The 25,144-nt window shown below is 40.2% G+C and overlaps 1 protein-coding gene across 7 annotated transcripts in view; it reads left to right on the top strand.

The window, feature by feature from the left end:
- APP (amyloid beta precursor protein) overlaps positions 1-25,144 on the top strand; it is a 275,159-nt gene that overhangs the window by 232,112 nt on the left and 17,903 nt on the right. For 4 of the 7 annotated variants that reach the window (XM_024732017.1, XM_024732019.1, XM_024732015.1 and 1 more), the window contains 2 exons: positions 14,258-14,479; positions 23,364-23,417. In XM_024732017.1, coding sequence (XP_024587785.1) covers positions 14,258-14,479; positions 23,364-23,417 — 276 coding nt within the window. The remainder of the gene's footprint in view (positions 1-14,257; positions 14,480-23,363; positions 23,418-25,144) is intronic. The other 3 variants (XM_024732020.1, XM_024732018.1, XM_024732016.1) reach the window with 1 other exon arrangement.

Below are 25,144 nucleotides of genomic sequence, written 5' to 3'. Positions count from 1 at the left end.
AGGAAAAGCATCAGGGGCTTGGACGAGGTCTAGGGCTGAGATTGGAAAGTGCGGAGATTAGAAACAGTTTAGAAGGAAAGACTAGGGCAAGATCCCTATTACAAGGCAGCAAGGAGTATATCGTGGAAACGGTTGTCTCAGGCAGCAAAATGGGTTATCCATTCTTGGTGAGGAAGTGGTCATCTGGGGTAATTTTCCACCATGTTCAGTGAAACACACCTCTGGCACCAGGGTTCGTGGCTTACAGGGAACTTGAAGCAGAGCTGGCTGGCCTCAGTGACAGCACCCCCATTTCATTTCATCATTGTCTGAAGGGAGAGCATATTCAAAGGTAAATTAGCAAAAGGGTTGAGTCTACTTTATTTTTTATCTCCTACACAGTTTTCTCATGTGTTCTTTGCAGAAAAAAAAAAATAAGGTTGCTTTTTTTTTTTTTTTTTCATATCTCATGGGTGCTCATACTGAAATGATTGGATTTAAGAGGGGGTGAGGGGAAGACCTGTGACACTTTCTGGATGCAAAATACTTTGCTCCATGTCATTCTTAACAGTAACCACCAATCTGATGTTATTGTTAAGCACAGCAGTTCAACACTGTAAAGAATTTTTAGTGAGGATGTGACACTTCGCTGTGGATGGAACTCTTCATTATCTAGCAGAATTCAACGTATGATAAATCCCCCTGGGGGAATCTAATGTGGGCTTTTTTACTAAAATACCTGGGAAAATGGGAAAACTCCCATTTTCATCCCAGTGCTTCCCAGTGGGCCTGTTTCAGTCTTTCCATGAGCTCTCCAGGCCCACATTTCCAGGGGCTCCAGACCTCTCCACCATGATGTCCACCATGATCACAAACTCAATGTGTCCAAACAGAACCTGTCTTTCTCCCCCCATATTTGCTCTTTTGATGGACAAAACTGAGGTCAAGAATAAAAATATTACCAGCCACCCAATAGCACCTCCACCCTATCCCAGTCACAACCTCCCTGGTGCACCTCCCACCACCTCCAAAGTAACACTGTTGTTCTTTGTATCACTTCCTTAAACATCTTTCAGTTTCTATCACTAGTGTACATCCTTGCCCACTATCTTCTTCCCCTTTTTTTAATGTTGACATGTCTCTTTAGGATTTTATAATCCTCAGATTTCCCCTCTATCCTTTTCTTTTCTTTATAATTTACTTATTACTGAACTGCGGGCCACTCAACCCATGGAATAATCATAGTCTGGATTTTGCGAATGGCCTACTCTTCATGCAGGTCAGTATATTCCTTCGCCCTGTGTGTATTCCCACAAATGTAAAGCCCCTAGCTCTGTCTAAGCTGCTTCCCTTTTCACCTCCCTTGTGTCCCAGGAACCAGAAGAGTCCCAGCTCTTGGGCAGCCCATCCTCTGTGCCTTGATCCATGCACTTGTAAATACTAGAACAGTAGCCTGTCTTCCTTAGCGAAGCTGTAATATCACTATCTCCCCCACCCCAAAGTCCCAGTTTGTTTCTTTCTCGCTCTGTCTATACCCCTTACCATAGCATTTGTATAGGAATTACTTTTATGCCCATCTGAGGCCGTGAGCTTTGAGTAAAAAGAAACTGCCTTAGTCATTTCCTGCCCTGGCCTGGAATACGTAGGATTGCTGAACAGGTGAATAAATGAATGAATGAGCTCATTAATTAATAATAAAATGATTCTGATTTTCTTGACTCCAGATTAATTTTCTTAAAGTGAGTCCTTTCAGCCTCTCCACATCTGCTGTATTAATGCTTCCCCAAAGACAGACACTTTCCATCCATCACCAAGCTTCAGATGCCAAGCACTTTCCATCGCCAGGCTTGGTTCCCCCTGTATTGTTAAGGGATCCCGTGAGTCCACTACTGCAGAAGAAAAAGGACCATTGCTGTTCTAAAAACGTTCACTGCAGAACCATTTTGTATTAAAGAAAACATAGGCCAGTGTGCAGGATAGCATAGAGGGCTGATGTGGTTCTTTTCAACCTGCATAAATAAACCTTTCAGGTGCACTGCCACGCATACAAACATGATACGCTGTCTGCAGGAGCAGGAACATGCTCGCTTGTGATTCGCGCTGACCTTACCCACCCCTGCCTGCACCCCTTGTACTTACCAGCATAAATCTTAGGCTCCTTGAGTGAAAACACCTATGTATGGATGTTGAAAATGTTACTTTCTACCATGAGCTAGCCAGCCTTGGTAACCTATACCTTACATCCTTCAAAATACGGGCATACCTAAGAGATAATTGCAAACTCGGTTCCAGACCACCAGAATAAGGCAAATATCTCAATAACGCTAGTCATGTGAATTTTTTGGTTTCCCAAGTGCATATCAAAGTTATGTTCAAACTATGCTGTACTCTTTTGTATGCAACAGCACTATGTCTAAAAAACAACGTACTTACTTCAGCTAGAAAATACCTTATTGCTTAAAATGCTAACCATCATCTGAGCCTTTATCGATCTGTAATCTTCTTGCATTGGTAACATCAAAAATCACTGATTGGGCTTCCCTGGTGGCGCAGTGGTTGAGGGTCTGCCTGCCGATGCAGGGGACGCAGGTTCGTGCCCCGGTCCAGGAAGATCCCACATGCCGCGGAGCGGCTGAGCCCGTGAGTCATAGCCGCTAAGCCTGCGCATCCGGAGCCTGTGCTTCGCGACGGGAGAGGCCGCAGCAGTGAGAGGCCCACGTCCCGCAAAAAAAAAAAAAAAATCACTGATCATAGATCACCATCCAAATATAATAATAATGAAAAAGTTTGAAATATTGCAACAGTTACCAAAATGTGATCCAGAGGCAAAAAGTGAGCAAATGCTGTTGGGAAAATGGCACCAATAGACTTGCTTGACACAGGGTTGCCAGAAACCTTCAGTCCGTAAAAAAATGCAAAGCACAGTAAAGCGAAGTATTGCTTTCATTGTATGCCTGTATAGAGTTCTGTCGATTAGGCATTTATCAGATATGAATCAATTAGTGTGCTCTGTTTTCATAGCATAGCAGAGAACGATTACTAGCTTTTGAGAGGGGCACTGTTGCCCATAGGGTGTCTCTTACCCAGGTAAGAAAGACTTCTCTCACAAGTTTGGGAGAAGGTGCCAATCAGACAGGACCACTGCTTACAGTGCGCAGGTTGGACAGGACACAGTGGTAGGGGCATCACTCAGACTCCCTCCCTTGTCACGTGCAGCTGGGGGTACAGGGTGGAGCTGAAATGCAGTCTGCACAGAGCTTGACAAGCCATGTGCCCTATATGTGACTCGCATCCTGTGGGCTGGTGAGGGCCTGGCCTTTCTCAGAAGTAAAGGTGATGTTTTAATCTCCAGCTGCTCTCTCTTAGTTGGTTTAGAGCTGAGGTGGAGCAAAAGGGGGGATATTGTGGGTTGGTGCCCAGAATGCCCCAGCATCCACAGCGAAGGCTCCAGGGGAGTATGTGCTCAGATTGTATACAGCTGCCAGAATGACTTTGCATTTATAAAAATGTATGCAAGAGCAGTTAAACAGTCATTTGAGTCCTTTTTTAAAATAATCTTCCACATTATCCTTTCTTGTGCTCACTAAAAGCATGAGCAATTTTTAAAAAATGAAATGTGATACTGACCCAGATAGAGCAAACCTCAGGTTTTATTTCATGTTTCCAATTTACTGTATAGCGGAGAACTTACAAGTACAAAGAAACAAACAATAAACTGTACGAACTATGCAGAACAACCTACCAGAGAACAAAGAAATACATACTCTGGAACGGCACTGAAGAAACATGGATTCTTGTGATTGCATCTCTCTGTGTCCTCAAATCTGATAACTCCAATTCCAGGGGCCTTCTTCAGTAATCTCACAAAATTCTGTCTCCTTGACCACAGTCGTAACAACTAGATAATAAAGTGATGAGGGGACGAGATGAAATAATTGATTCCGTAAAGGATAAAACTATGTTAAAAATTATTTTTGGTGGGATAGCAAGTGAATTTTTGTTTCTTTTGTTTTCTTTGCACTGAATGTATATGACTCATAATTAGCACCAAACTACATTTTTATATAAGGAGGAATCACAGTGAAGTGATGCTGCAGGGGTTAGGCTCTTAAAGACAATTTTGAAGAGAAAATTCTACATAATCATAATTACTTTGAAACTCCTTGAGCTTAGCCATAAAAGTATACATCTCTCAACTACCCCAGGACAGCCAGTTTTTCCTCTAACATGTGAAGAGACAACTGTCTTGCTAGGTTGAAGGCCATAAGAAATCATTGACTTTTGTTTAAGGGATATAAGACATAAAAATCACATTTATTTTAATTTAGTTTGCAGAGGACATTTAGTCTGCATCTACTTACACTCATGGACATATATGCATTTTCACTATATGTATTAACCAGAGGAAAACATCCATACACATACAGGCTAAAGCTGGCACTACAGATCAGCCCTTTACACTGAAATTCTTCACTATGTGTTGTTTCTTCAAAACTAGGGCACATTTATATATGTGAATTATGCCCTCAACACAGCATACTTTGAGATTCTTTCTGTAATATGTAAACTTGGTTTTTAGCTTAAACTTTAGAAGAGTTTTCCCCTCAGGATTGCTTAGGCTCCTGACTACCCAGGCGGTACCAAGACTCCTACTGTGGTTGGAAATAAGATCAGGTCATTGGCTCAAGTTCCACAAGTAAACATGAAGTAGGAACTCTACTCTGTTTTTAGAAACCAGGGAGCCTGACTGACTTTTATCTTGATTTCTGATGGCCATTGGTAGGTCTAAGTTGTTTGATCTGCGTTGTTTGAAAGTCAAAACGAAATTTGTCTTGAAAAGGAACTTCTGTATGCTCCATTTTAAGCGAGACAAGTGATGCTTCAGGAGAATGTCACTTGCAACAAGGAATGTTCTCATAAGTAACGTGTAGCCATGTTTGTATCACCTTCAGGGATAGTTTGTTGCCATAAGTGGACAAAGCATGCTCCATTTAAAATCTCTGTCCAAGAAACTACTAAAGAAAAATAAACCCAGATTCAGACGTGGAGTCTGAATTTTGAGACCATGAGAGATTTTCAGGGTTGATAGTGTAGCTAAAAATAAGAGGACTGACCCAGTTTTCTGGGAGGTCAAAATAAAAACGAGATTTGTGGAACAGTTTTGCTTTGTGATAATATATCTCATTTTTTCCTCATGTTGGAAAATATGGCAGCCTTGTAAATTTAAATCGCTCAAAATCCAAAGCAGTCTAAATATCTTAAATTTGACTCAGAATCGGTGAAACCTAATGACAGTTCATGTGGCCATCATATTTATACCAGTTCATGTGGCCATCATATTTATACCAGTCTACCAGAGAAAGGGAAATCTAAAGAAGTGGGAGATGGGTGAGAGGAGAAACTGCTGCTGAGGGTGGACCATCAAAACAGGAGTGACAGGTAAGCCTCACTTAGAGAAGGGAGCAGTGCATGGCTGTGTAGCTGGGAACACCTGGCCTTTCAGCTCTGCCCCACCATCAAGAAACTCTGTGACCTTGGACGCCGGCTCTGTGATTACCTTGGTTTCTTCACGTGTAAAAAAGATATCATTACATTCATCAGTTTCCAAATCGATCAAAAATAATGTATGCAAAACAGGATGCTTGTGATGATAGATGTGGATGTATTTTTATAATATTTGTTACTAATCAAAGTGAAATAGCCACGTCCTCCATAAAATGTTTTTTTTTTCAATGGAATAGTGAGAAGGTTGCACTAGGAATCGGGATACTTGTGTTCAGATCCCAGTTCAGTTACTCGATAACTTTACATGTATTTCTCAAGGTTGGTGTCCCAGTTTGCTCAACTGTCATTGGGGGTAGTAATCCCATTATGAAGGTTGATGTGGGTATCAAATGAGCTAACAGCTATGTAAAGGCCACAGGCATGGAAGGTGTCATTGGTGCCGTTGATCTCATGCTATCAAGATGTCATAGCATGACACAATTCCATCACAGTATAGCTGTCGCACCAGTCACACGCTGATCGAAACATCCCAGCCGTGTGCAGTAATCACTTGAAGACCACATAGGTTCTCCCCCAGATCAGCATTTCAAACAACTTCTGCTCCATTGAACTATAAGTCAGTCCATGCTTAAGACGTAAATTCAGTCTTTATAGGGGAGAGCACAGCAGTAAAGTATGTCCTCTGGTGCCCTCTACTTTTTGAAGTACATTCTTTTTCTCAGGGTCTGAATAACAATGACCTGTTTGTTTCCTGAACACTTTCCTGCTCTGGCTCCTATGTAATTTCCTGCCTGACAAATACTCTGGCAAAACAAAGGAAATTCATAACTAGTCTTTCCTTTTCTGTGGCTTCCTGGTTCAGAAAAATGTTATCGTGAATGACAGCTTCAAGGCCATAGGGTGGGTTGGGTTTATGAACATGCCTTTGAGGTGTTTTGCAGCAAGGTTTCTTCTGGCAATATTGTTTCTTGGCCGTACTCACCTTTCACACCTTGTTTTTGATTTGAGGCTTGTCTTGTAGGAAGGGGATAACAGGCCATTTTGTACTGATGCCTTTGTAGACCTCGTGGCAGTGGTCAGACTGTAATGTGCTTAAGACTCGCCTGGGATCAGATGTATTATGCTAAGTGAAATAAGTCAGATAGAGAAAGACAAATACTGTATGATATCACTTATATGTGGAATCTAAAACATACAGCAAACTAATGAATATAACAAAAAAGAAGCAGACTCACAGATACAGAGAACAAACTAGTGGTTACCTGTGGGGAGAGGGAAGCGGGGAGGGGCAATGTAGGGGTAGGGGATTAAGAGGTAATATGTATAAAATAAGCTGCAAGGATATATTGTACAACACAGGGCATATAGCCAATATTTTATAATAACTATAAATGAAGTATAACCTTTAAACATTGTGAATCACTATATTGTACACCTGTAACTTATATAATATTGTACAGCAACTATACTTCAGTTTTTTAAAAATTGCCTGGGGATCACGTTAAACGTGCAGATTGTTTCCCTAGCTCTGGGTGGAACCCGAGATTATGCATTTCGACAAGCTCTCAGGCGATGCCCACCCAGCAAGATTATAGATAACAGGATTCAAAGTGGAGAAACTACAAAGACCATCCATCCAACTTCCCCTAATTTTATGGATGAGGAACCAAGGCTTAGGGAGTTTCAGAGGCCATGGTGATGTTAAGTATAATGAACAGCGTGGCAGTTATATGCTAAGCCATGTATCAGACATGCACAGACTGTGATTGGAAAATTAAATCTGATCTCATCGTCCTGGTGTGGGCAATATGCCTAGAATGGATGACAGCAGATTTATAGTAGAGCTTCTTGATGGGGAAAATATTACATCCCTTTTATAAATACGTCCAGTGCAGCTGTGGCAGTTGCAGGGGTGGCATGGTGGAGGGATGCATTGTATAGAGGTGTAATCCTCAGTCCTTTTAAATGCATAAGTAATCATTTGTTAAAATATAAGAATTGATCATGTGAGACTCTTCTGTTACACAAGGTTGATAGAAAATTTCCATTTGGGGAAGAGACTGCAGATAAATGTGTATTTTTCCACTAGGAACCAGAAGAATCAGAAAATTGGGGAAAAATGAAGATAGCGATGCAGGGTCAGTTCTATACAGTAGAAAAACCAGCAAGCCTGAGCATGTTCACTGGTCTCCAGGTCAGACCTTTAATAGCCGTATTTCACAAGGGAAAAGACTGAGGTTGGACCTCCTCTATGTGAAGGACATTTCCCACCCACCCCAAATGTGTTTAAAGGATGGAAAAGGTAGTTCAGTAATTACAGCTGAAGCTTGTAGAAGAATTGATTTAATGTTTATAAACTTCATTTTCTTGAAACCTAAAATATGGCAGTTAAACTTTTAGAAGGAGTTTGCCTAGTGGATTAATAATTAAAGGAAGAGCATTAGATGAATTATCTAGGATTCATCTGTTTCCCATTCATAGTCCTTTATGAGGCCATTTCTCTCAAAATGAATTATCATGGAAGTCTGTTGCTTCTACAAAAACAAAATATGTTAGTCATTTGAAGTTGAAATCACCACTGGGGGATCTCTTTTGATGTTGTTTTCTTTACGGGTTTCTCACTGCAGTGGCTTCTCTTGTTGCGGAGCACAGGCTGTAGGTGCGCAGGCTTCAGTAGTTGTGGCTCATGTGCTCTAGAGCGCAGCCTCAGTAGTTGTGGGGCACGGGCTTAGTTGTTCTGCGGTATGTGGGATCTTCCCGGACCAGGGCTCGAACCTGTGTCCCCTGCATTGGCCGGCGGATTTTTAACCCCTGTGCCACCAGGGAAGCCCTGATATTGCTTTCTTTAAAATATTTTAAATATTTTCAATGATAGCTAAGTGGTGAGGTGTTTCATTTTCTTTCTCTTATTTACTCTAAGTATGCTTGATATACATCCTTGAAACATTTTTAAGAGGGCAACATACAGTGGGGTTCATTTCATGTTTAATATTTGAAATTAAACATCTTTTTATTGTTTACACTGTAGTTTAAATATTACCACCATTCAATTCAGTTAAATATTTCCACTTTTAACTGCAAGGCTCATATGCTTGGGTATTACAGAAGATATTTAACTACAGAGGTAACTGCTGCAATTTTGGGCAGTATCAGTTAGCCTTTAAGAAAATAAAGAGTCTTGGGGGGGATGTGCCTTTTAGTTTAATACAGCAGTTGGCAAATGTAGATGCCTAAAAGCTTTGACATCCCAATATATGCCATCAAAGCATTGTAATAAAATATTAAATTAATTCAGATAAAAAGATAATCCATCGGGGCCACCAACATAGTAGAAGTGTGGTTTCTGTGTAGTTAGTCTGGCCACAAAATTCAAAGACTAAGTCCCACTCAGAATGAACAATGAAATGATATTTGGCTTTGACTTTTTTTTTTTTTTATCATAAGAGGAATTGCCTGGTGCCAGTTGTGTTAACAGTTGGTAAAATCCTGAGCCCTTAATAATGTCAAGAAGTAGGTGGCCATCTTAGACATTTTATGGTCAGAAAATTGAATCCTACTCCAGCTAACAGTAATCCATCATTTCCACCCTCTTTTCTTCCCTTAAACCCAACATTGACCTCATTGTTCCAAGTGAGATGACCAAAGGTGGTTGTTTCTAAATCTCCTATGTTAAAGAGAGATAGGAAAGTGGATTTCTGCTTTGGTGCCAAAAGTTTTTTTAAAGCTTAAGTGCTTCTCAGTCTGCCAAAAATGTAATGTTTGTTGAATGTTTTGTTCTTTCATTTTCTGAAAATGAATATAATAAACCAGGAAAATTAACCACCATGGGGCTCTACATTTTAGCAGCCATTTGGAGGAAATTTCCTGCCAACAGTGTAAAAGAGAAAAGGGGGCACACCATGATTTGCGGCAATCTAAAATGCTGTACCTATTTTCTGAAGCACAGATGTAAGATTTTCCACTGTGACAGTTCCCTACACTATCTTTTTTACTGCCATGGCTGAGATGGGTACAGGACTCCTCCCAGCTCCCATGCCTGGGAAATGCCTATTTGAGGGGACAAAAGCAGTAACCATTCCATAGGGCTCATGGTGTTTAAGTCAGCTTACAAGGTAAATGTGGAAGACATTATGGAAGTCATGCTTATAATGCCTGGTTTCTCCATCTACTCTGTAAATGAACAGTCCAGTGATGAGAATAAGAGTGACCCTGGATAGGTAGGGGTTAAATCAGGGAGGTTGGTGTTATGTAGCCCAGGACTTGGATTTCAGCACTGATGCTTACTGGCCATGGAATCTTGAAGAATCCATTCACCTCTCCCGGCCTCAGATTCATGTTCTGTAAATGTAATGATGCCTACCTCATAAAGTTATTGGGAGGAGAGCTGTAGAAGAGGGGGCATTGGAGCTGGGCCCTGAAGAGTTCATTATAGTTTATATAAGCAGAGATGGGCTTCCCAGGTAGCAGGAACAGAGAGCAAAGGTGTCCTGAGGGGAATGCATGGTCCCATCTGAGAGTATTCCAGACCGTTCAGATGTGGTATTATGATCCTGACACCAATTCCAATGTGTGGAGTTCTCCCCACACCAACAAGTGATTCTCCAGCGTTAGCTGAGTATCCTACAGTTCAACCGAATCCTGATACTACTACCTGGAAGGTAGCGTCAGAGTCCACAGGTCAAGCAAGGGCTTAGTCCCACAAGACTGCCCACCCCACTCCCCTCCACAGCCAGTCTCGAGTCCTGGCTGTCACCTGGCCTTCTGATGGCCATCTGTGAATCAGAGACTCCAGCCACCTCCTCCTTCCTAGAATGGCTCACAGAACACAGATAAATGTTTTACTTAATGGATTTTTAATAAACTAGCAGGTTTATTAAAAAAGGATTTAACTCAGGAACAAGAGAAGGTTAGGGCAGAGTATGTGGGAAGGAGCTCAGAGCTCTCCTGCCCCCTCCCAGCCCAGCATGCTCCCACATCTCCACATCGTGTGTTCACCAATGCTGAAGCTCTCCTAACCCTATTCTTTTTTTTACATAGCATATTTTTTAAATGTTTACTTTCTAATTGTTGTGAGTATATAATACAGCTGAGTTTTTATATTGACCATGTATTCAGCAGCCTTGCTAAATTCACTTAATTTTTTTCTTCCCTTTTTTTATTGAGGTATACTTGATTTATAATATTATATAAGTTTCAGGTGTACACCATAGTGATTCACAATTTTGAAAGCTTATACTCCATTTATAGTTATTATAAAATGTTGGCTATATTCCCTGTGCTGTACAATATATCCTTGTAGCTTATTTATTCTAAACATAGTAGTTTGTACCTCTTAAACCCCTATCCATATCTTGTCCCTCCCCTCTCCCCACTGGTAACCAGTTTGTTCTCTTTATCTGTGAGTCTGTTTCTTTTTTGTTATATTCACTAGTTTGTTGTATTTTTCAGATTCCTCATATAAGTGATATTATACAGTATTTGTCTTTCTCTGTCTGACTTATTTCTCTAAGCATAATACTCTATAGGTCCATCCATGTTGTTGCCAATGGCAAAATTTCATTCTTTTTTATGGCTGAGTAATACTCCATTGTGTGTATATGTACCACATCTTCTTTATCGATTCACCTGTGGTGGACACTTAGGTTGCTTCCATATTTTGGCTATTGTAAATAATGCAAACCCTATTCTTTGGGGTTTTTACAGAGGCTTCATTACATAGGCATGTTTGATTAAATCATTGGCCATTGGGGGTGAAGCTGAAAGTTCTAACCTTCTAAGCATGTTGTTAGTTCCCCTGGTGACAAGCCCCCATCCTTAGGTGACCTAGGAGCTTTTCAGAAGTCACCTCATTAATGTAAAAAGACACCTTTATAGGTCACATCACCTAAGAAGTTCCAAGGGTTTTAGTACCTCTGTGCCTATAAAGACCAAATAAATATTTCTTATTATAAATCACAATATCACAGGTGTATACAGGAAAGAGCTGTGAGCCTCATGGCTAAAAAGATGAGGTGGGCCCAGATCCCAGAGGGCCTTTAACATTTGGCAGAGGAGTTTGGGATTAAGTCATTAGAAACTGAGAAGCCGTTGAAATAGGGTGGAGCCATTCCTTAATATCAGGAAAAGATCTGGGAAACAGAGGGATAAAAATTAGAGGAGGGAGAGCACTGAGGAGAGAATTATCACAATTATCCAGGCAAAAAGTAATGATGGCTCAAGGGAGGTGGGTAATGGAAAAGGGGAGTAAGAAATGAATAAGAGAGAATCCAAAAATGGAATTAAAAAGGAGCCGTCAGTAATTCAAGTATGGGACACAAAAATATAGAGTCACAGATGGTGCTGAAGGTTTCAAGCCTGTGGCTGGGAAAATAGTTCTGCCATGATTAGAAAATGGGAAGGCAGGAGGAGAGCCTTGAGCTCAGTTTTTGTTTTTTGTTTTTTGTTTTTTTGCGGTACATGGGTCTCTCACTGTTGTGGCCTCTCCCGTTGTGGGAGCACAGGCTCTGGACGCGCGGGCTCAGCGGCCATGGCTCACGGGCCCAGCCGCTCCGCGGCACGTGGGATCCTCCCACACCGGGACACGAACCCGTGTCCCCTGTATCGGCAGGCAGACTCTCAACCACTGCACCACCAGGGAAGCCCCCCAGTTTTGTACATACTAAGTTCATGGAAGATCTAAGTTAATAGTTCCAACAAACTGTTAGAAATATATACACTAGAGTGGGAGGGAGAAGTCAGAGCCGGGGAAATACATTTCAGATTCAACCAAAAGTAGGGGGTCCTTAGCATTTCAAGAGTGGATGGGATTTCCAAGTGAAGAACTGAAGAAAGAGATGGAAAGAGATACAAGAAGAAAATGACAGAGACGAAGAGATTAGAAAAAATGAGCAGAGAGTTACTCAGAGAAATCACAGGAAACAAGCTCAGTACTGAGTATACAAGGCAAAGAGAAAAAATTTCCAGATGGAAGAAGAGGTTAAGTGATGGTAAATGCTACAAAGACACCAAGAACAACATGGCGCCAGGTAGGGCCAGGAGCTGATCCCGCTGGCAAAGGTTATTCATTCCCTCACAAGATGAACATGTAAGCACCAATAATTATTCCAGAAGATCCTCTCTTTACATTTTAACTACTTAACAGTCACAAGCATAAGATTTCTATAAAAGACCCATTTAATGTATTAAAGTAGACATTGGCTAAGTTATTAGCCATTACCTATGACTCTGTAAGACATGAAAAAATTGGAAGAAATATAATGCGGGCCTTTTATCTGTATGGGAAAGGTCATTGCAAGCATCAAATATTGAATTTTAGAATGGTACCCCAGCAAATAGATATATATTATAACTCAAATTAGACTTCAAGAGGACTGATTTGCTTGAGATTTTATCGTTTAAAATATCTTGCAATAAAACTGACTTCATAGAAGGACATTAATCTCATACATTAATGCTAGTCTGTCAGACTGTTTTAATAGATATATTTGAACAGAATTTTAATTTTTCAGATAAATTTTTGTGAATTTAGAAGAGAATGTGAAGGATAATAGTAAGATGCTACAAATCAAATTTAAATCCTGATTTTACTTTTTTCATTTTCTACATCAATAATACTAACCAGTGATTGGTTTGAAATATATAATACAGTAAACTCTTGACAGAGGTATGATTGGAAAGTGAAAAGTTCTGATTAATGTTATTGTTGATAGCACACATGCTATTTATAAGTCTCTAATGTTAAAAATATGTCACACAGAAAAACCTGGTGAATCTTTGGCAACATAATAGGAGAATCACAGATCTTGTGATACTCAGTTTTTAAAACTGCAGTTGCACTCAGTACAGAGTTATGTTCCCAGCTCTTTTTTCCAGTAAAAATGCATTTCAATAATGAAATGTGTAATTTGGGAATTTTCACTGGTCTACAAGAACTTCACGTAGGTTGATTATGTTCCATAGAAGTTGATTTTGTTTAGTCAGTTTTAAAAAGGGGTAACTGATAGTATTTTTTGAAACGAGATGCAAACAAGACATAACAGAGAAAGACAGGATATTTGGTTTGAGAGCCCATGAGAAATGTTGGCAGGCGGGGCTGTTTATCCCACAGAAGAGAAGGCTGGAGCAGAGCTTCACGTCTGCAAAGCCAAAACTGGCCTTCTTTGTTGCCTCAGAACATATATCGTGCAGCACCTGGGAGCCTTTGAGAAAGACAGATTTTTTTTCAAGGCAAAACAATGAGAACTGTTGAAGAATGGAGCAGGCAGGCGTCCCATCACGCTTTTCTTATCCTTACACATGTTCATGGAAAGACTAGGGACTCGCTGGATATGTCCTTCAGCTTGAAAGAAACTGTACCTTGCATACTGCCGCCACTCCACTGCAAACACCCCGCCAAAGCATGCTCTCCATTCCTCTGTGATCACAGCAGACTAGGAGAGAATGGCCGTTGACCTCTCAAGGTTTTTCACCACTGGGGGGAGTGGTGCAGCGGGTCAGAGCATCAGCCTTGGCCTAAGCCACTCTACCTGGGCTCAAATCCCACCTTGGGCATTGCTAGCTATGATTTTGTGTAAGTGGCTTACCTACCGTGTGCTTCAGTTTTCACATCTGTAGGATGGAGACGATAATGGTACCCACCTTATGGCTGTAAATAAGATCATGCATGTCAAGTAGTTACACTTGTGCCTGGTAGACAGCAGTTGGTAGCCGCTGCTGCTCCTTCTGTTGTGATGGTTGCTGTTACTCACCAAAGACATGGCTCTGTTTTGTTTAGATGAGCTGCTTCAGAAAGAGCAGAACTATTCGGACGATGTCTTGACCAACATGATCAGCGAACCAAGGATCAGTTATGGCAATGATGCTCTCATGCCATCTTTGACTGAAACCAAAACCACTGTGGAGCTTCTTCCCGTGAATGGAGAGTTCAGCCTGGATGATCTCCAGCCCTGGCATCCTTTTGGGGTTGACTCTGTGCCCGCCAACACAGAAAACGAAGGTAAGAAGCCCAGGAGGGAACAAGAACGGTCTGGTACGTATAATCTCTCTCGTGTTCTTAAGAGGTGACTTTTGATATGAATTTTTAAAAGTGCTTTCTCACTGAGAGGTATTTTGTTGCTTCTGGAATGAAAGCACAATATTCAATTAGTGTTTATGAGACAGTGGCCTAGAATGCACACCTTTGAAGAAAACAGACATGTGATAAAACTGTGGAAATCACAGTTCACTCAGTGGAGAGAGAAAAATTTTTTTTTCTTTTGTGGCCACACTGCGAGGCTTGCGGGATCTTAGTTCTCCGACCAGGGGTTGAACCTGCGCCCTTGGCAGTGAAAGCACAGAATCCTAACCATTGGACCACCAGGGAACTCCCAGAGAGAGAAATTTTGATGGGGCCTGCATAAATGGAAGTTTGAAAGCCACCAAAATAGTCTTCATTGGTTATTTATTCTAGTGCATTACGTTTCAGATCACACTAAATGTTAAAGGCAAAGATAAAGAACCACTTATGTCATGAAAAGTAATTTTGCTTAAGAGTTACACAATTCTGTGTTTGGAAAGTTAAGTATAGGCAGCTGTCAAAATTAAGAAGCACATTGACCTGAACGTTTCTTCCTATGATAATTCAGAAAGGCAAGATTTTCTCTGTCAACAAACTTGCACAATGGATTATGTACTTTTCATTCACAGGGATTTCTTAGCAGAAATTTTCAAATAATATCTATTTAGGAGAGAGAATTTTTTAGTTCTTATTCCATATCATTTTACATGTTCAGAAGTATAAAATTTTGAACATAGGAACACCTTGATTTCGAGATACTAAGAGCTTGTTTTTCAAGAACACATAGGATTTTTTTTAAAAAATTTATTTTATTTTTATTTATTTTTGGCTGCGTTGGGTCTTTGTTGCTGCACGCGGGCTGTCTCCAGTTGCAGCAAGTGGGGGCCACTCTTCATTGTGGTGTGCAGGCCTCTCATTGCAGTGGCTTCTCTTGTTTCAGAGCACGGGCTCTAGGCATGCAGGCTTCAGTATTTGCAACACATGGGCCCAGTAGTTGTGGCTCACGGGCTCTAGAGCGCAGGCTCAGTAGTTGTGGTGCATGGGCTTAGTTGCTCCGCGGAATGTGGGATCTTCCCGGACCAGGGCTCGAACCCGTGTCCCCTGCATTGGCAGGTGGATTCTTAACTACTGCGCCACCAGGGAAGCCCGAGAACACATAGGATTTTGTCTGTGATTTTTCTTTGTTAAAGAAGCAACTTTTGACGGTAATATTTTGACAGTAATAAATACGGATATATGTAGTATGGATACCTCAAAATACAATCACTTACTCCTCAGACTAAATATAAATCCAATATTAGACCATAAGTACACTGGAGAAGCTTTTATTTATTTATTTTTTGCGGTACGCGGGCCTCTCACTGTTGTGGCCTCTCCCATTGCGGAGCACAGGCTCCGGACTCGCAGGCTCAGTGGCCATGGCTCACGGGCCCAGCCACTCCGTGGCATGCGGGATCCTCCCAAACCGGGTCACAAACCTGCATCCCCTGCATCGGCAGGCGGACCCTCAACCACTGTGCCACCAGGGAAGCCCGAGAAGCTTTTTTTAAAGAACCATTGCAGAAAATCTTTATATAGACTGTTTTCATATCATGAGTAATCACCCCAAATGTATTTCATTAATTTGGAAAAAGGTACCTTCTAGTAATAATATCAGAACATAAATAGCAGTGCATCGGCAGGCGGACCCTCAACCACTGTGCCACCAGGGAAGCCGAGAAGCTTTTTTTAAAGAACGATTGCAGAAAATCTTTATATGGACTGTTTTCATAACATGAGTAATCACCCCAAATGTATTTCATTAATTTGGAAAAAGGTACCTTCTAGTAATAATATCAGAACATAAATAGCAGTGTTATTTATAATATAAAAATAATTAAGACTACCATTTATAAAAATAGTTCTAACATAGAGGAAAAGAAATTAAGGATATTTAGTTATCAAAGAGCTGGGTGACTTCCCTATTAAATTGTATTATTACTAGAATGCTAGTTTTGTCATTTTTTAAGATAAATACATTTTGGTCATTTAAAATCCTCATCAGTCTCTAATGAGAATTTTTTGTGAAAAATGTCCAATCTCATTTTGTAAACTGAACACACACAAGATTTCTTCCTTTCCTTTAGGATACTGTGTTGTTTAATTGATGGAGAAATAGGTAACATGTATGGAGTCTTAACAAACTTTGTTTGGTAGAAAATTGCAGTCCTGAATGCCCTTTTTATACCAAATAATGTTAAATGTGTAGTTTGTCATTTATGTCCAAGTTTTAGCTTTTTATGGAAAAATTTAAATACATAGATTATTCTCTATTTTTATCAAAAATTGCCTCTGCCATTGAGAACTTATTCATCTCCAATGTGATTCTAAAATTATAATTTATAAAGAATTAAATATCAATTTCTTATAATTTAAGACCTTTTCACATGTCTTTTAAATATATATTTTCCATAAATGAAAAGTTCCCATTTAATATTTTCCATTATTTATTGATTTTGGAAAAGTAGGAGAAAACATACTTTAGAGTTTACCTTAATCATTTTTATGAACACACACACACAAATAATAGAGGATAAATTTGTACAAATTGTAATTTGTACAATTTGTACTACAAATTGTACTACGAATTTGTACTGTGAATTGTAATTTATTTATGGTAAAACTTATGGAAAGGGATTTAGAAAGCTAACAACGTAAGCTAAGTTCGCAGCAGAGTAAAATTAATTTACAGACATTAATGTGGATGTTTGTTGACATATTTGGTATTTCCTTTAGAATTGTGAACTGTGCAAAGTTTAATGAAGATAAAAGACACTCCAGCCCCTGTTTTATGTTAACTCTTCAAATTTAGTGAATACAGTGAAATGCAATGAGCTTGGTACCACAGACCACAATAGAGAATAGCAAAACGTTATAAACATTCCAGAAGGTGCTTCACTTCCTGAATTTCAGAATTTCCCTTTCTCTATCAAATCTTGAGAGCTCAACTGCTTTATATATGAATATCAGCCTACATGTTTCCTTGGTGTCTTTAATGAGTTAAATTTAGCTTTGCATTTATCATATTAATAGTATAAGTAATACCGCAGTTAAATAAATCTGCTCTTATACGCCCTAAGCATTTTATCTTGACTTTATGTGTACTCATAGGCATATATATGATCTCCACTAAAAATTATACGCCTTCTATCAATATTTAAACATGCTTCTTATGTTAAAATTTTTAAATAGTAGCCAAACTGATCCATTTTGTTTAGAAAAAAAAATGGGATAATACTGACTGTTCCTTTTACGAAGAAATATAAAAAGGAACCATTTCATTTCACTAAAGCCACTTCCTGAAATCCCACCCCTGATGCCATTGTCAGCACTCTCAACTGCTTTCCTGTTCTTCTGCTCCGTAAGAATTCCCTCAAATCAAACAAGAAACAAGGAAGTGATGGTACAAGTTAGAAAGCAAGCTGTGATTTTTTTTTTTCTCCTTCTCTTGCCAAATAATCCAAAAAAAACTGGATTTATCCTGGGTTTCCCCAAAGTGATCAGTTTCCCCAAGGTGATCAGTTTTTGGAAGGTCAAGAACAAAAATGTTTTGGAGATACCCCAGAACAGCAATGGACTGAACACACACCCCAGGGCCCTTGAGTATTGCCAAGGTAGATGCCCAGTTGGACAAAGTCCATGACTGAGTGCCTCTGGATCCCTGACCAAGATACAGCTATTACATTGCCTAGGCCTCATCAAAAGAGCTAATATTCAGGGCTTCCCTGGTGGCGCAGTGGTTAAGAGTCCACCTGCCGATGCAGGGGACACAGGTTCGTGCCCCGGTCCGGGAAGATCCCATATGCCGCAGAGCGGCTGGGCTCGTGAGCCATGGCCTCATCTCAGCCTGCGTGTCCGGAGCCTGTGCTCCGCAATGGGAGAGGCCACAACAGTGAGAGGCCCGCGTAACACGCACACAAAAAAAGAGCTAATATTCTTGTTAAATAAGGATGTTATTGACAAACAGCAAAATCTTACGTAAGAGTATTGGAGGCAATAATATTTAAGATCTCAGAGCTTGAGTTCTGGTTTTCACCATCATCAGACCACCACTCCTTTTATAACATTTTGAAAAGTCTCTCTAACAATGAATCTTAAACTGAACTGACAGTTTGGTAGGGGAGTCAGTACAATGGATGTAATTTATTTATTTATTTATTTTAACATCTTTATTGGGGTATAATTGCTTTACAATGGTGTGTTAGTTTCTGCTTTATAACAAAGTGAATCAGTTATACATATACATATGTTCCCATATGTCTTCCCTCTTGCGTCTCCCTCCCTCCCACTCTCCCTATCCCACCCCTCCAGGCTGTCACAAAGCACCGAGCTAATATCCCTGTGCCATGCGGCTGCTTCCCACTAGCTATCTACCTTACTACGTTTGTTAGTGTGTATATGTCCATGACAATGGATGTAATTTATAGTAAGTGTTTCAATGAGTGTTCAGGCTTGACTACCAGTGGAAACAATGGCAGTCAGGTGTTTGCCCCCTTATGGATGTGACAAATACAGATGCAGACTGATACAGGGGCCCTGAATTAGTTTTTCTTTCTTCATTTTATCCAATGGTGAGCTCCAGGAAGATCTACAGTAAGAACTGTGCAGAAATGCATTGTGTTTATATATAAAGCTGAATTAGGTTTTGGACTCACATAATCGTAAATACATAAATGTCCAACAGGAATTTAGGAAGCTGTGTAGGGTGCAGGACAATTTTTATTTGTGTGGGATTGCCCTGTGCATGCCATCTAGCATCCCCGGTCCCCAACCACTAAAAGCCAATAATGTCCACCCTCCTTCTCCCATCATAGTGACAACCAAAAACACCTTCACATTCCCCAACATCCCACACTACAGAATTATGTGCATCAGAGTTTAAATTCCAGCGCTGCTACGTGATTTGGGGCAAGTCACAGAGCCTCTCGGGCTGCTTCCTAGTCTGTAAAATAAAGTTGGTAATAATTGCTAACTCAGAGACAGGGTGTGAGCATTAAATGAGATGGTATGGAAAACTCTTAGCAAAGTGCCTAGAATGTAGTAAATGTTCAGTGGTAGTTTTTTGTTGGTTGGTTGGTTTTATTTTGTTTGTTTTTAAATAGAACCAGGATCATATTAGAGAGGTTTTACCAGCTTGTCTCAGAGAGTCACCCTATCACCCAAACAGTATATCCTTAAAATTAATGAATATAACAAGCCATATAATAGTCCTAAAATCTTACCCTTTCTCCCCATCTTCCTCTTCTCCCTCTCCCCAGAGCCTTTTCCTTGTTAATCTTACAGACATGTGCTTGCACACAAAGCTATTGAAAATATCTAAAATTCTCAAAGGATTTCCTTTCATTGTTCATGCAACCCTTATCATCATCAGAGCTTCGAATGCTTACCAAAAATTTGTTTTTCTCAAGAACAATCGGTCAAGTCCACAGAGGGAGTCAGACACTCAAGGATTCTGTTAATTTATATTGAAAAAATAAGCATATCACAAACACAGTTTTCCAATATTTTAGGCTCTTTGACCAGCTGCGATTTGCCTTCGGGGATTTTTATTCTGTGGTTGAGCCACAAAACTGAAATGGCTAAACTGAAGTGAAGCTGTTGTTTAAAAAACAGTTGTTCTCATGGATTGTGAAATCATCTGGCTGAAAGCTTTTGTGCTGATAGCATTTGTGTTTGCTCTGCATTTTCATGACTGCCTGACCAGAACAGCCTGAAGATGAGGAAGAATGCAGTGGCCACCAGAAAGTTTTTGTGGCCAGCAGTCAGCTTGTCTGTGTATATAATACATACACAAAACACTATAATATTCTTCATGAGGCACACTAGGTCTTGTAACATTGTATTGTGTAATTGCATTGTGAATTTGCCCTCTCGTACATTTTCACTTAGCCATAAAGCAGCAATGAACAAAGCACTTTAAATGGGGAAATTGAGATTAAATAATGTCTTTCATCAAACCTGCAAGCCAGGGCTTTTCAGGCCCCTCTTATCTATGAGTAAAACTGATTTCCTGCTGATTACTCTATCACCTTAGGCCTGATGGGGAGGGGAGGTTGTGCTGGGCAGCATTTAGCTTAGAACTGGTCTATTACAAGGAATGCCAGAGCTAAGAAACTAAAGTCCTAGCGCTTCCATCATTCTGTTTCTCTCTTTTTATAGGGGACTATTTGATTCAGAGCTGCTGATGGCAGTAGAATAACATATTTTTGCCTATTTTAACTCTTTAAGACAATCTGTTTCTAATGTTTAACTTACTAAACAACCAAAGTAACATGTTTTGAACACTATATTGAAGTTACTTGCTGGTTCAACTAGTAATGGTCCATTTGAAAAATTAGAAAGTATTTATTTTGGATTGGGGAGTAATGCACTCCTTTTTCTTGTCAATGTATATTCTTTTTTGCAGTGATGAAATTATCTTTTAATTATTGATGTCTGATCACTGAACACGAGTTACTTATTTTTTGAATATTTACTCATATTAAATCAGCCTCACACTGTTAAAGCAGACTACAGTTTAAGTCACTAAAATTATTATTGTTTATCTTCCTGAAAAATATAGTTTTATTACTGTTTTCAAATAATACACGAACCTTGAAACAGAAAAATTTCTAGGAATGATCTCCTCACCCAGAATAAACTAATGACAGCTTTTTGTGGTAATATCTTTCAGACCTTTATCTGTGCGCATGTGATGTGTTTCCATATTCCCTTGAGTAATTATGGAATAGGGCTTTATCATTTGTAAGGGTCTTTGGCATATGTGTGCACATTTGAGCCCTGGAAAAACCCAGCTTCCTTGTGCCAAAACAGAAGCTCAGAAAGAAGGAGGTCTGCCCAAGAGCACAGAGAAAACAAATGGTGGCATTAAAATGGACCCTGAGACTAGCCTGACTATCACATCTTCAGTCCAAATTTAAACCACAAACTCAACTGCTTTCCCCTGAGTGGAATACAGTTTCTAATGATTTAACCATTGGTGAAGGTAATCACTTTAAGTTACTTTTTTGCTCTGTGAGTTTGCTTTGGTACATTCTTACCTTCAACTGAAGCACCATTTGGGGCTCTTGTCATCAGGAAGCTCTCAAAAAGTACAATAATCCTTCAGTTAACACCATTTTATAAGGAGTAATAAAGTCCCTCACCATACGTTGTTGCGGATGGGAAAAAGGATGAAATACAGAGAAACAGTATTGTTCAAATATATTTGTGAGTTGCAGAAGGAAGTATGTCTTAATCTGATACACGAATAGAGTGTTACTCATCCTCACAATAGTTGTCATAGAATATTTCATAAATAGGATATTTAATAAGTGGAGTTTTATAGTATTTGAGAGTTTTTGAAATGGACTTTTAAAATTTTTGGTTCCTCATTGCAATTAGAAGATAAGTTATTATTTCTATTTTACTTGTGAAGAAACAGCCTCAGATGTGATCATTTGCCGCAAGTCGCCTGCATTGTAAATGTTGGGCTTAGATGCCTCCGCCCTCCTTTTCTCCTCTGTGGTGCTGCCAGGCTGCATGATAAAGGACCAAACCACCTTTTTCTTTGGATACATCCGAATGTCTTGGTATTCTCAGCAACATTATTTTCTCCTATTTTGAAGACTTGGCTTGCTGCCACTTTCTCCTCCCTTACTGTTCCCTGCTAACGTGTGGCATTCAAAATCGACTTGGGCTTATCATCCCATTTTTGAACGCCCGGGCTGTGTGCATCAGTAAGCTGTATGGTCTTACTGAAATTTTTGATCCAAATGCCATCCCATCGAGCACACCTTCTCTTCCCATGGACACCTCTGCTCACTTTTCCTTACCTTCTTACTTTTATATTTCCCAGACCTTACACAAGAGGCTTTATCCTCCCTCATGGCTTCACTGGCCCCTTGTCCATTATCTATCCTAAAAGCTTTGTTTCTTTCCCTTGCCTGTTTCTTCAAAGACCAGGGTAAGTTCAAGTTAATATTTTCTGAGAATCAGAAGCACTTTGGAAATACCAGCTAATGGTCAACAACAGTGGGCACTATTGTGCTGACTGCAATGTTTTCTTTGGGTCAGACCCAGAATACTCGCAAAGGAAAAATTGTGAAAGTCGACAAATATGAAAGGAAGTATTTGCACTTCACACATTTCAACTCTATGTCATCTATTAAATAGAAACCAGTCTTTAAAAATACAGAGAGAGGGAGAGGAAACTCTGGTTTACCTCTTCTACCCTCAAACTGGGAACAAATTTGATTCGCTAAATGGCAGATTATGTGGTGAAACGTTCCTCTCCTGATAAATTCCTATTTGCATTTCTCCTGGCGATTTAATGGAGTCCTTTTGTAGTTAATTAACTGTAAAATAAAATAAGATTTAAAAAAAAGATAAGATTGGATAGTTGTAAAAGGAGGTATCTTTAAGATTTTCCACTGTGCTGGGCATAATGTATTTTATTTCTAATCAAAAGCCAAGAAACTATTTCTAAATTCGCTGAGAGGAAAACCCACACTCCCAGCCCCTCTTCTTTGATGTTGCCACGTATCTTACCCTGGTGAGCACCATTTATTAGAAAACTAAGGAGTAGGATTGGCACATCAATAGCGATAAGCCTTTTGAAGTGGTACCCCTCCCATCCTTGATGCTCAGGATTAACTCACTGTGGTTCTTTTCTAGCTGCTTTTTTTTTTATATATATATAACTTGTGTATTGCACATGCTTTTCCTTGCGCTGTGTTCAGGAGCCACGACTTACCATCTCGATTTGTCTTGTTTGCTTTCCGTGTATCTTGCTTCCTGTGCCCAGTCGAGCCTGTTGACGCCCGCCCTGCCGCCGACCGAGGACTGACCACTCGACCAGGTATATCCCGGTAACCTTCCGCCCCTCCGCATCTCGCGCTTGCGCAGACGCAGCCCCTTTCTTGGGGGTCAGCCTCTCTGAATTGCAGATATGGAGAAGCAGGGTTTGAAATGACCATGGAAACCAAACTTTTTAAAACTCCCCTTTGCTTTTCCTTACACTTCATTTCCCAAGTTCCTAATTAGGTGATCATTTTTTTTCTTTCTGAGCGTTCCTTTTGAAGCAATAAAAAGGAGCCCTTCCAACGTTTGGTTTTTTCTTTTGATTTTCTGGTGGAGAGGGTTCTGTAGAGCCTGTTGGTCCTCAAGAATGGAAACCTACACAGATGCAGACTCTAGCTGGTGACGACCTGGTTACTGCTGGAACATCTCATTCTTTCTTTCTTGTTTGGTATCCTGATGGTCCATTTCTAACTGAACTGGGCTCAAACTTGAGTCAGTTCCTCAAGTAGACATGAGTTCCTAAAAATATCAGAATTGGAATATCTTTAGAGCCCAGAAGTATTTCCATTTTATCTTTTGTGGGTTATATATACTTATTCTTGATGAGTGTCTAAAACACAGCTGAAGTATGTGCCTAATTTTCCATACAAGTTCTTTACTTTTTATACTACTTAAAATTCCCATTAACACTGATATGGACACTTCTTTTTTTTTTTTTTAACATCTTTATTGGAGTATAATTGCTTTACAATGGTGTGTTAGTTTCTGCTTTATAACAAAGTGAATCAGTTATACATATACATATGTTCCCATATCTCTTCCCTCTTGCTTCTCCCTCCCTCCCACCCTCCCTATCCCACCCCTCCAGGCGGTCACAAAGCACCGAGCTGATCTCCCTGTGGACACTTCTTCTTTTGGTAGTTTCCCAAGCATTAAGAAGAAACACATTTTCACCTTCCTATGTCTCAAATTTAGCTTTAAGAATGTCACACCCAACAAAAGCACATACATGACTGGTTTTGACCCCGTGCACTACCTCGCCCAATTGATAAGTACCCATTGCTTTCAATGAATCAAAAAGAGAAGTTACTGAATTGACAAATCTATATATACTCTGGGGAGATTTTACTCCCAACGGTGCAAACCTATCCATAAATGTTTTCTTCTGTATCTTCGTAATGTCCCCATGCGGTACTAGGAACAGGGCATTAACCTCACATGGAGATGTTAACACAAGGAGTTTGACCTTTGCTCCCAGGTTGAGATGCAGTCAGCAGCCGGGCCAGGAGCAGCCCCTGCCCCTCTCTGCCAGTACAGGCTCAGGTTCCATCTGCTTCCCACCACAATCACTGACGAGAAATTCAGAGTCTGCCTTGTGGCACCTTCATGCCTCTGCGCTATAATTAATAGGGCAGCGGGGGCCGTGGAGTGACACATCTTGACAGCCAATCTCCTTGATTTTATGAATCTCTTTCTGTAGGGCTTTTCAGAGAAATTTAAATTATAGTAAGTCAGACCCAGTTTCAGCTCTTCTAACGTCTTCCTTATTGCCAGTGTCACACAAATAAATTTCAAAGAACCAGCAGTTGACACATCCCCAGCCTGCTCAGCCCACTGGTAGGGCCCAAGGCTGAGTGAGGGTCCGTTCCATTCTAACTGCAGCTGATAACCAGCTTAGGTTGGTCCTTTGCCTTGGGCCTATTTTTATGGCACTTCCTACTTTATTTTTAAAGGAAGAGATGCTTTTCATCTACAAGCATGAAATGTGAATTAGAAGCGCTCATT

Source organism: Neophocaena asiaeorientalis, unplaced genomic scaffold (genome assembly GCF_003031525.2).
Source record: "Neophocaena asiaeorientalis asiaeorientalis breed wild unplaced genomic scaffold, Neophocaena_asiaeorientalis_V1.1 scaffold55, whole genome shotgun sequence".
In the NCBI taxonomy this organism is placed as follows: Eukaryota; Metazoa; Chordata; class Mammalia; order Artiodactyla; family Phocoenidae; genus Neophocaena; species Neophocaena asiaeorientalis.
This window is presented reverse-complemented; position numbering and strand designations above follow the sequence as displayed.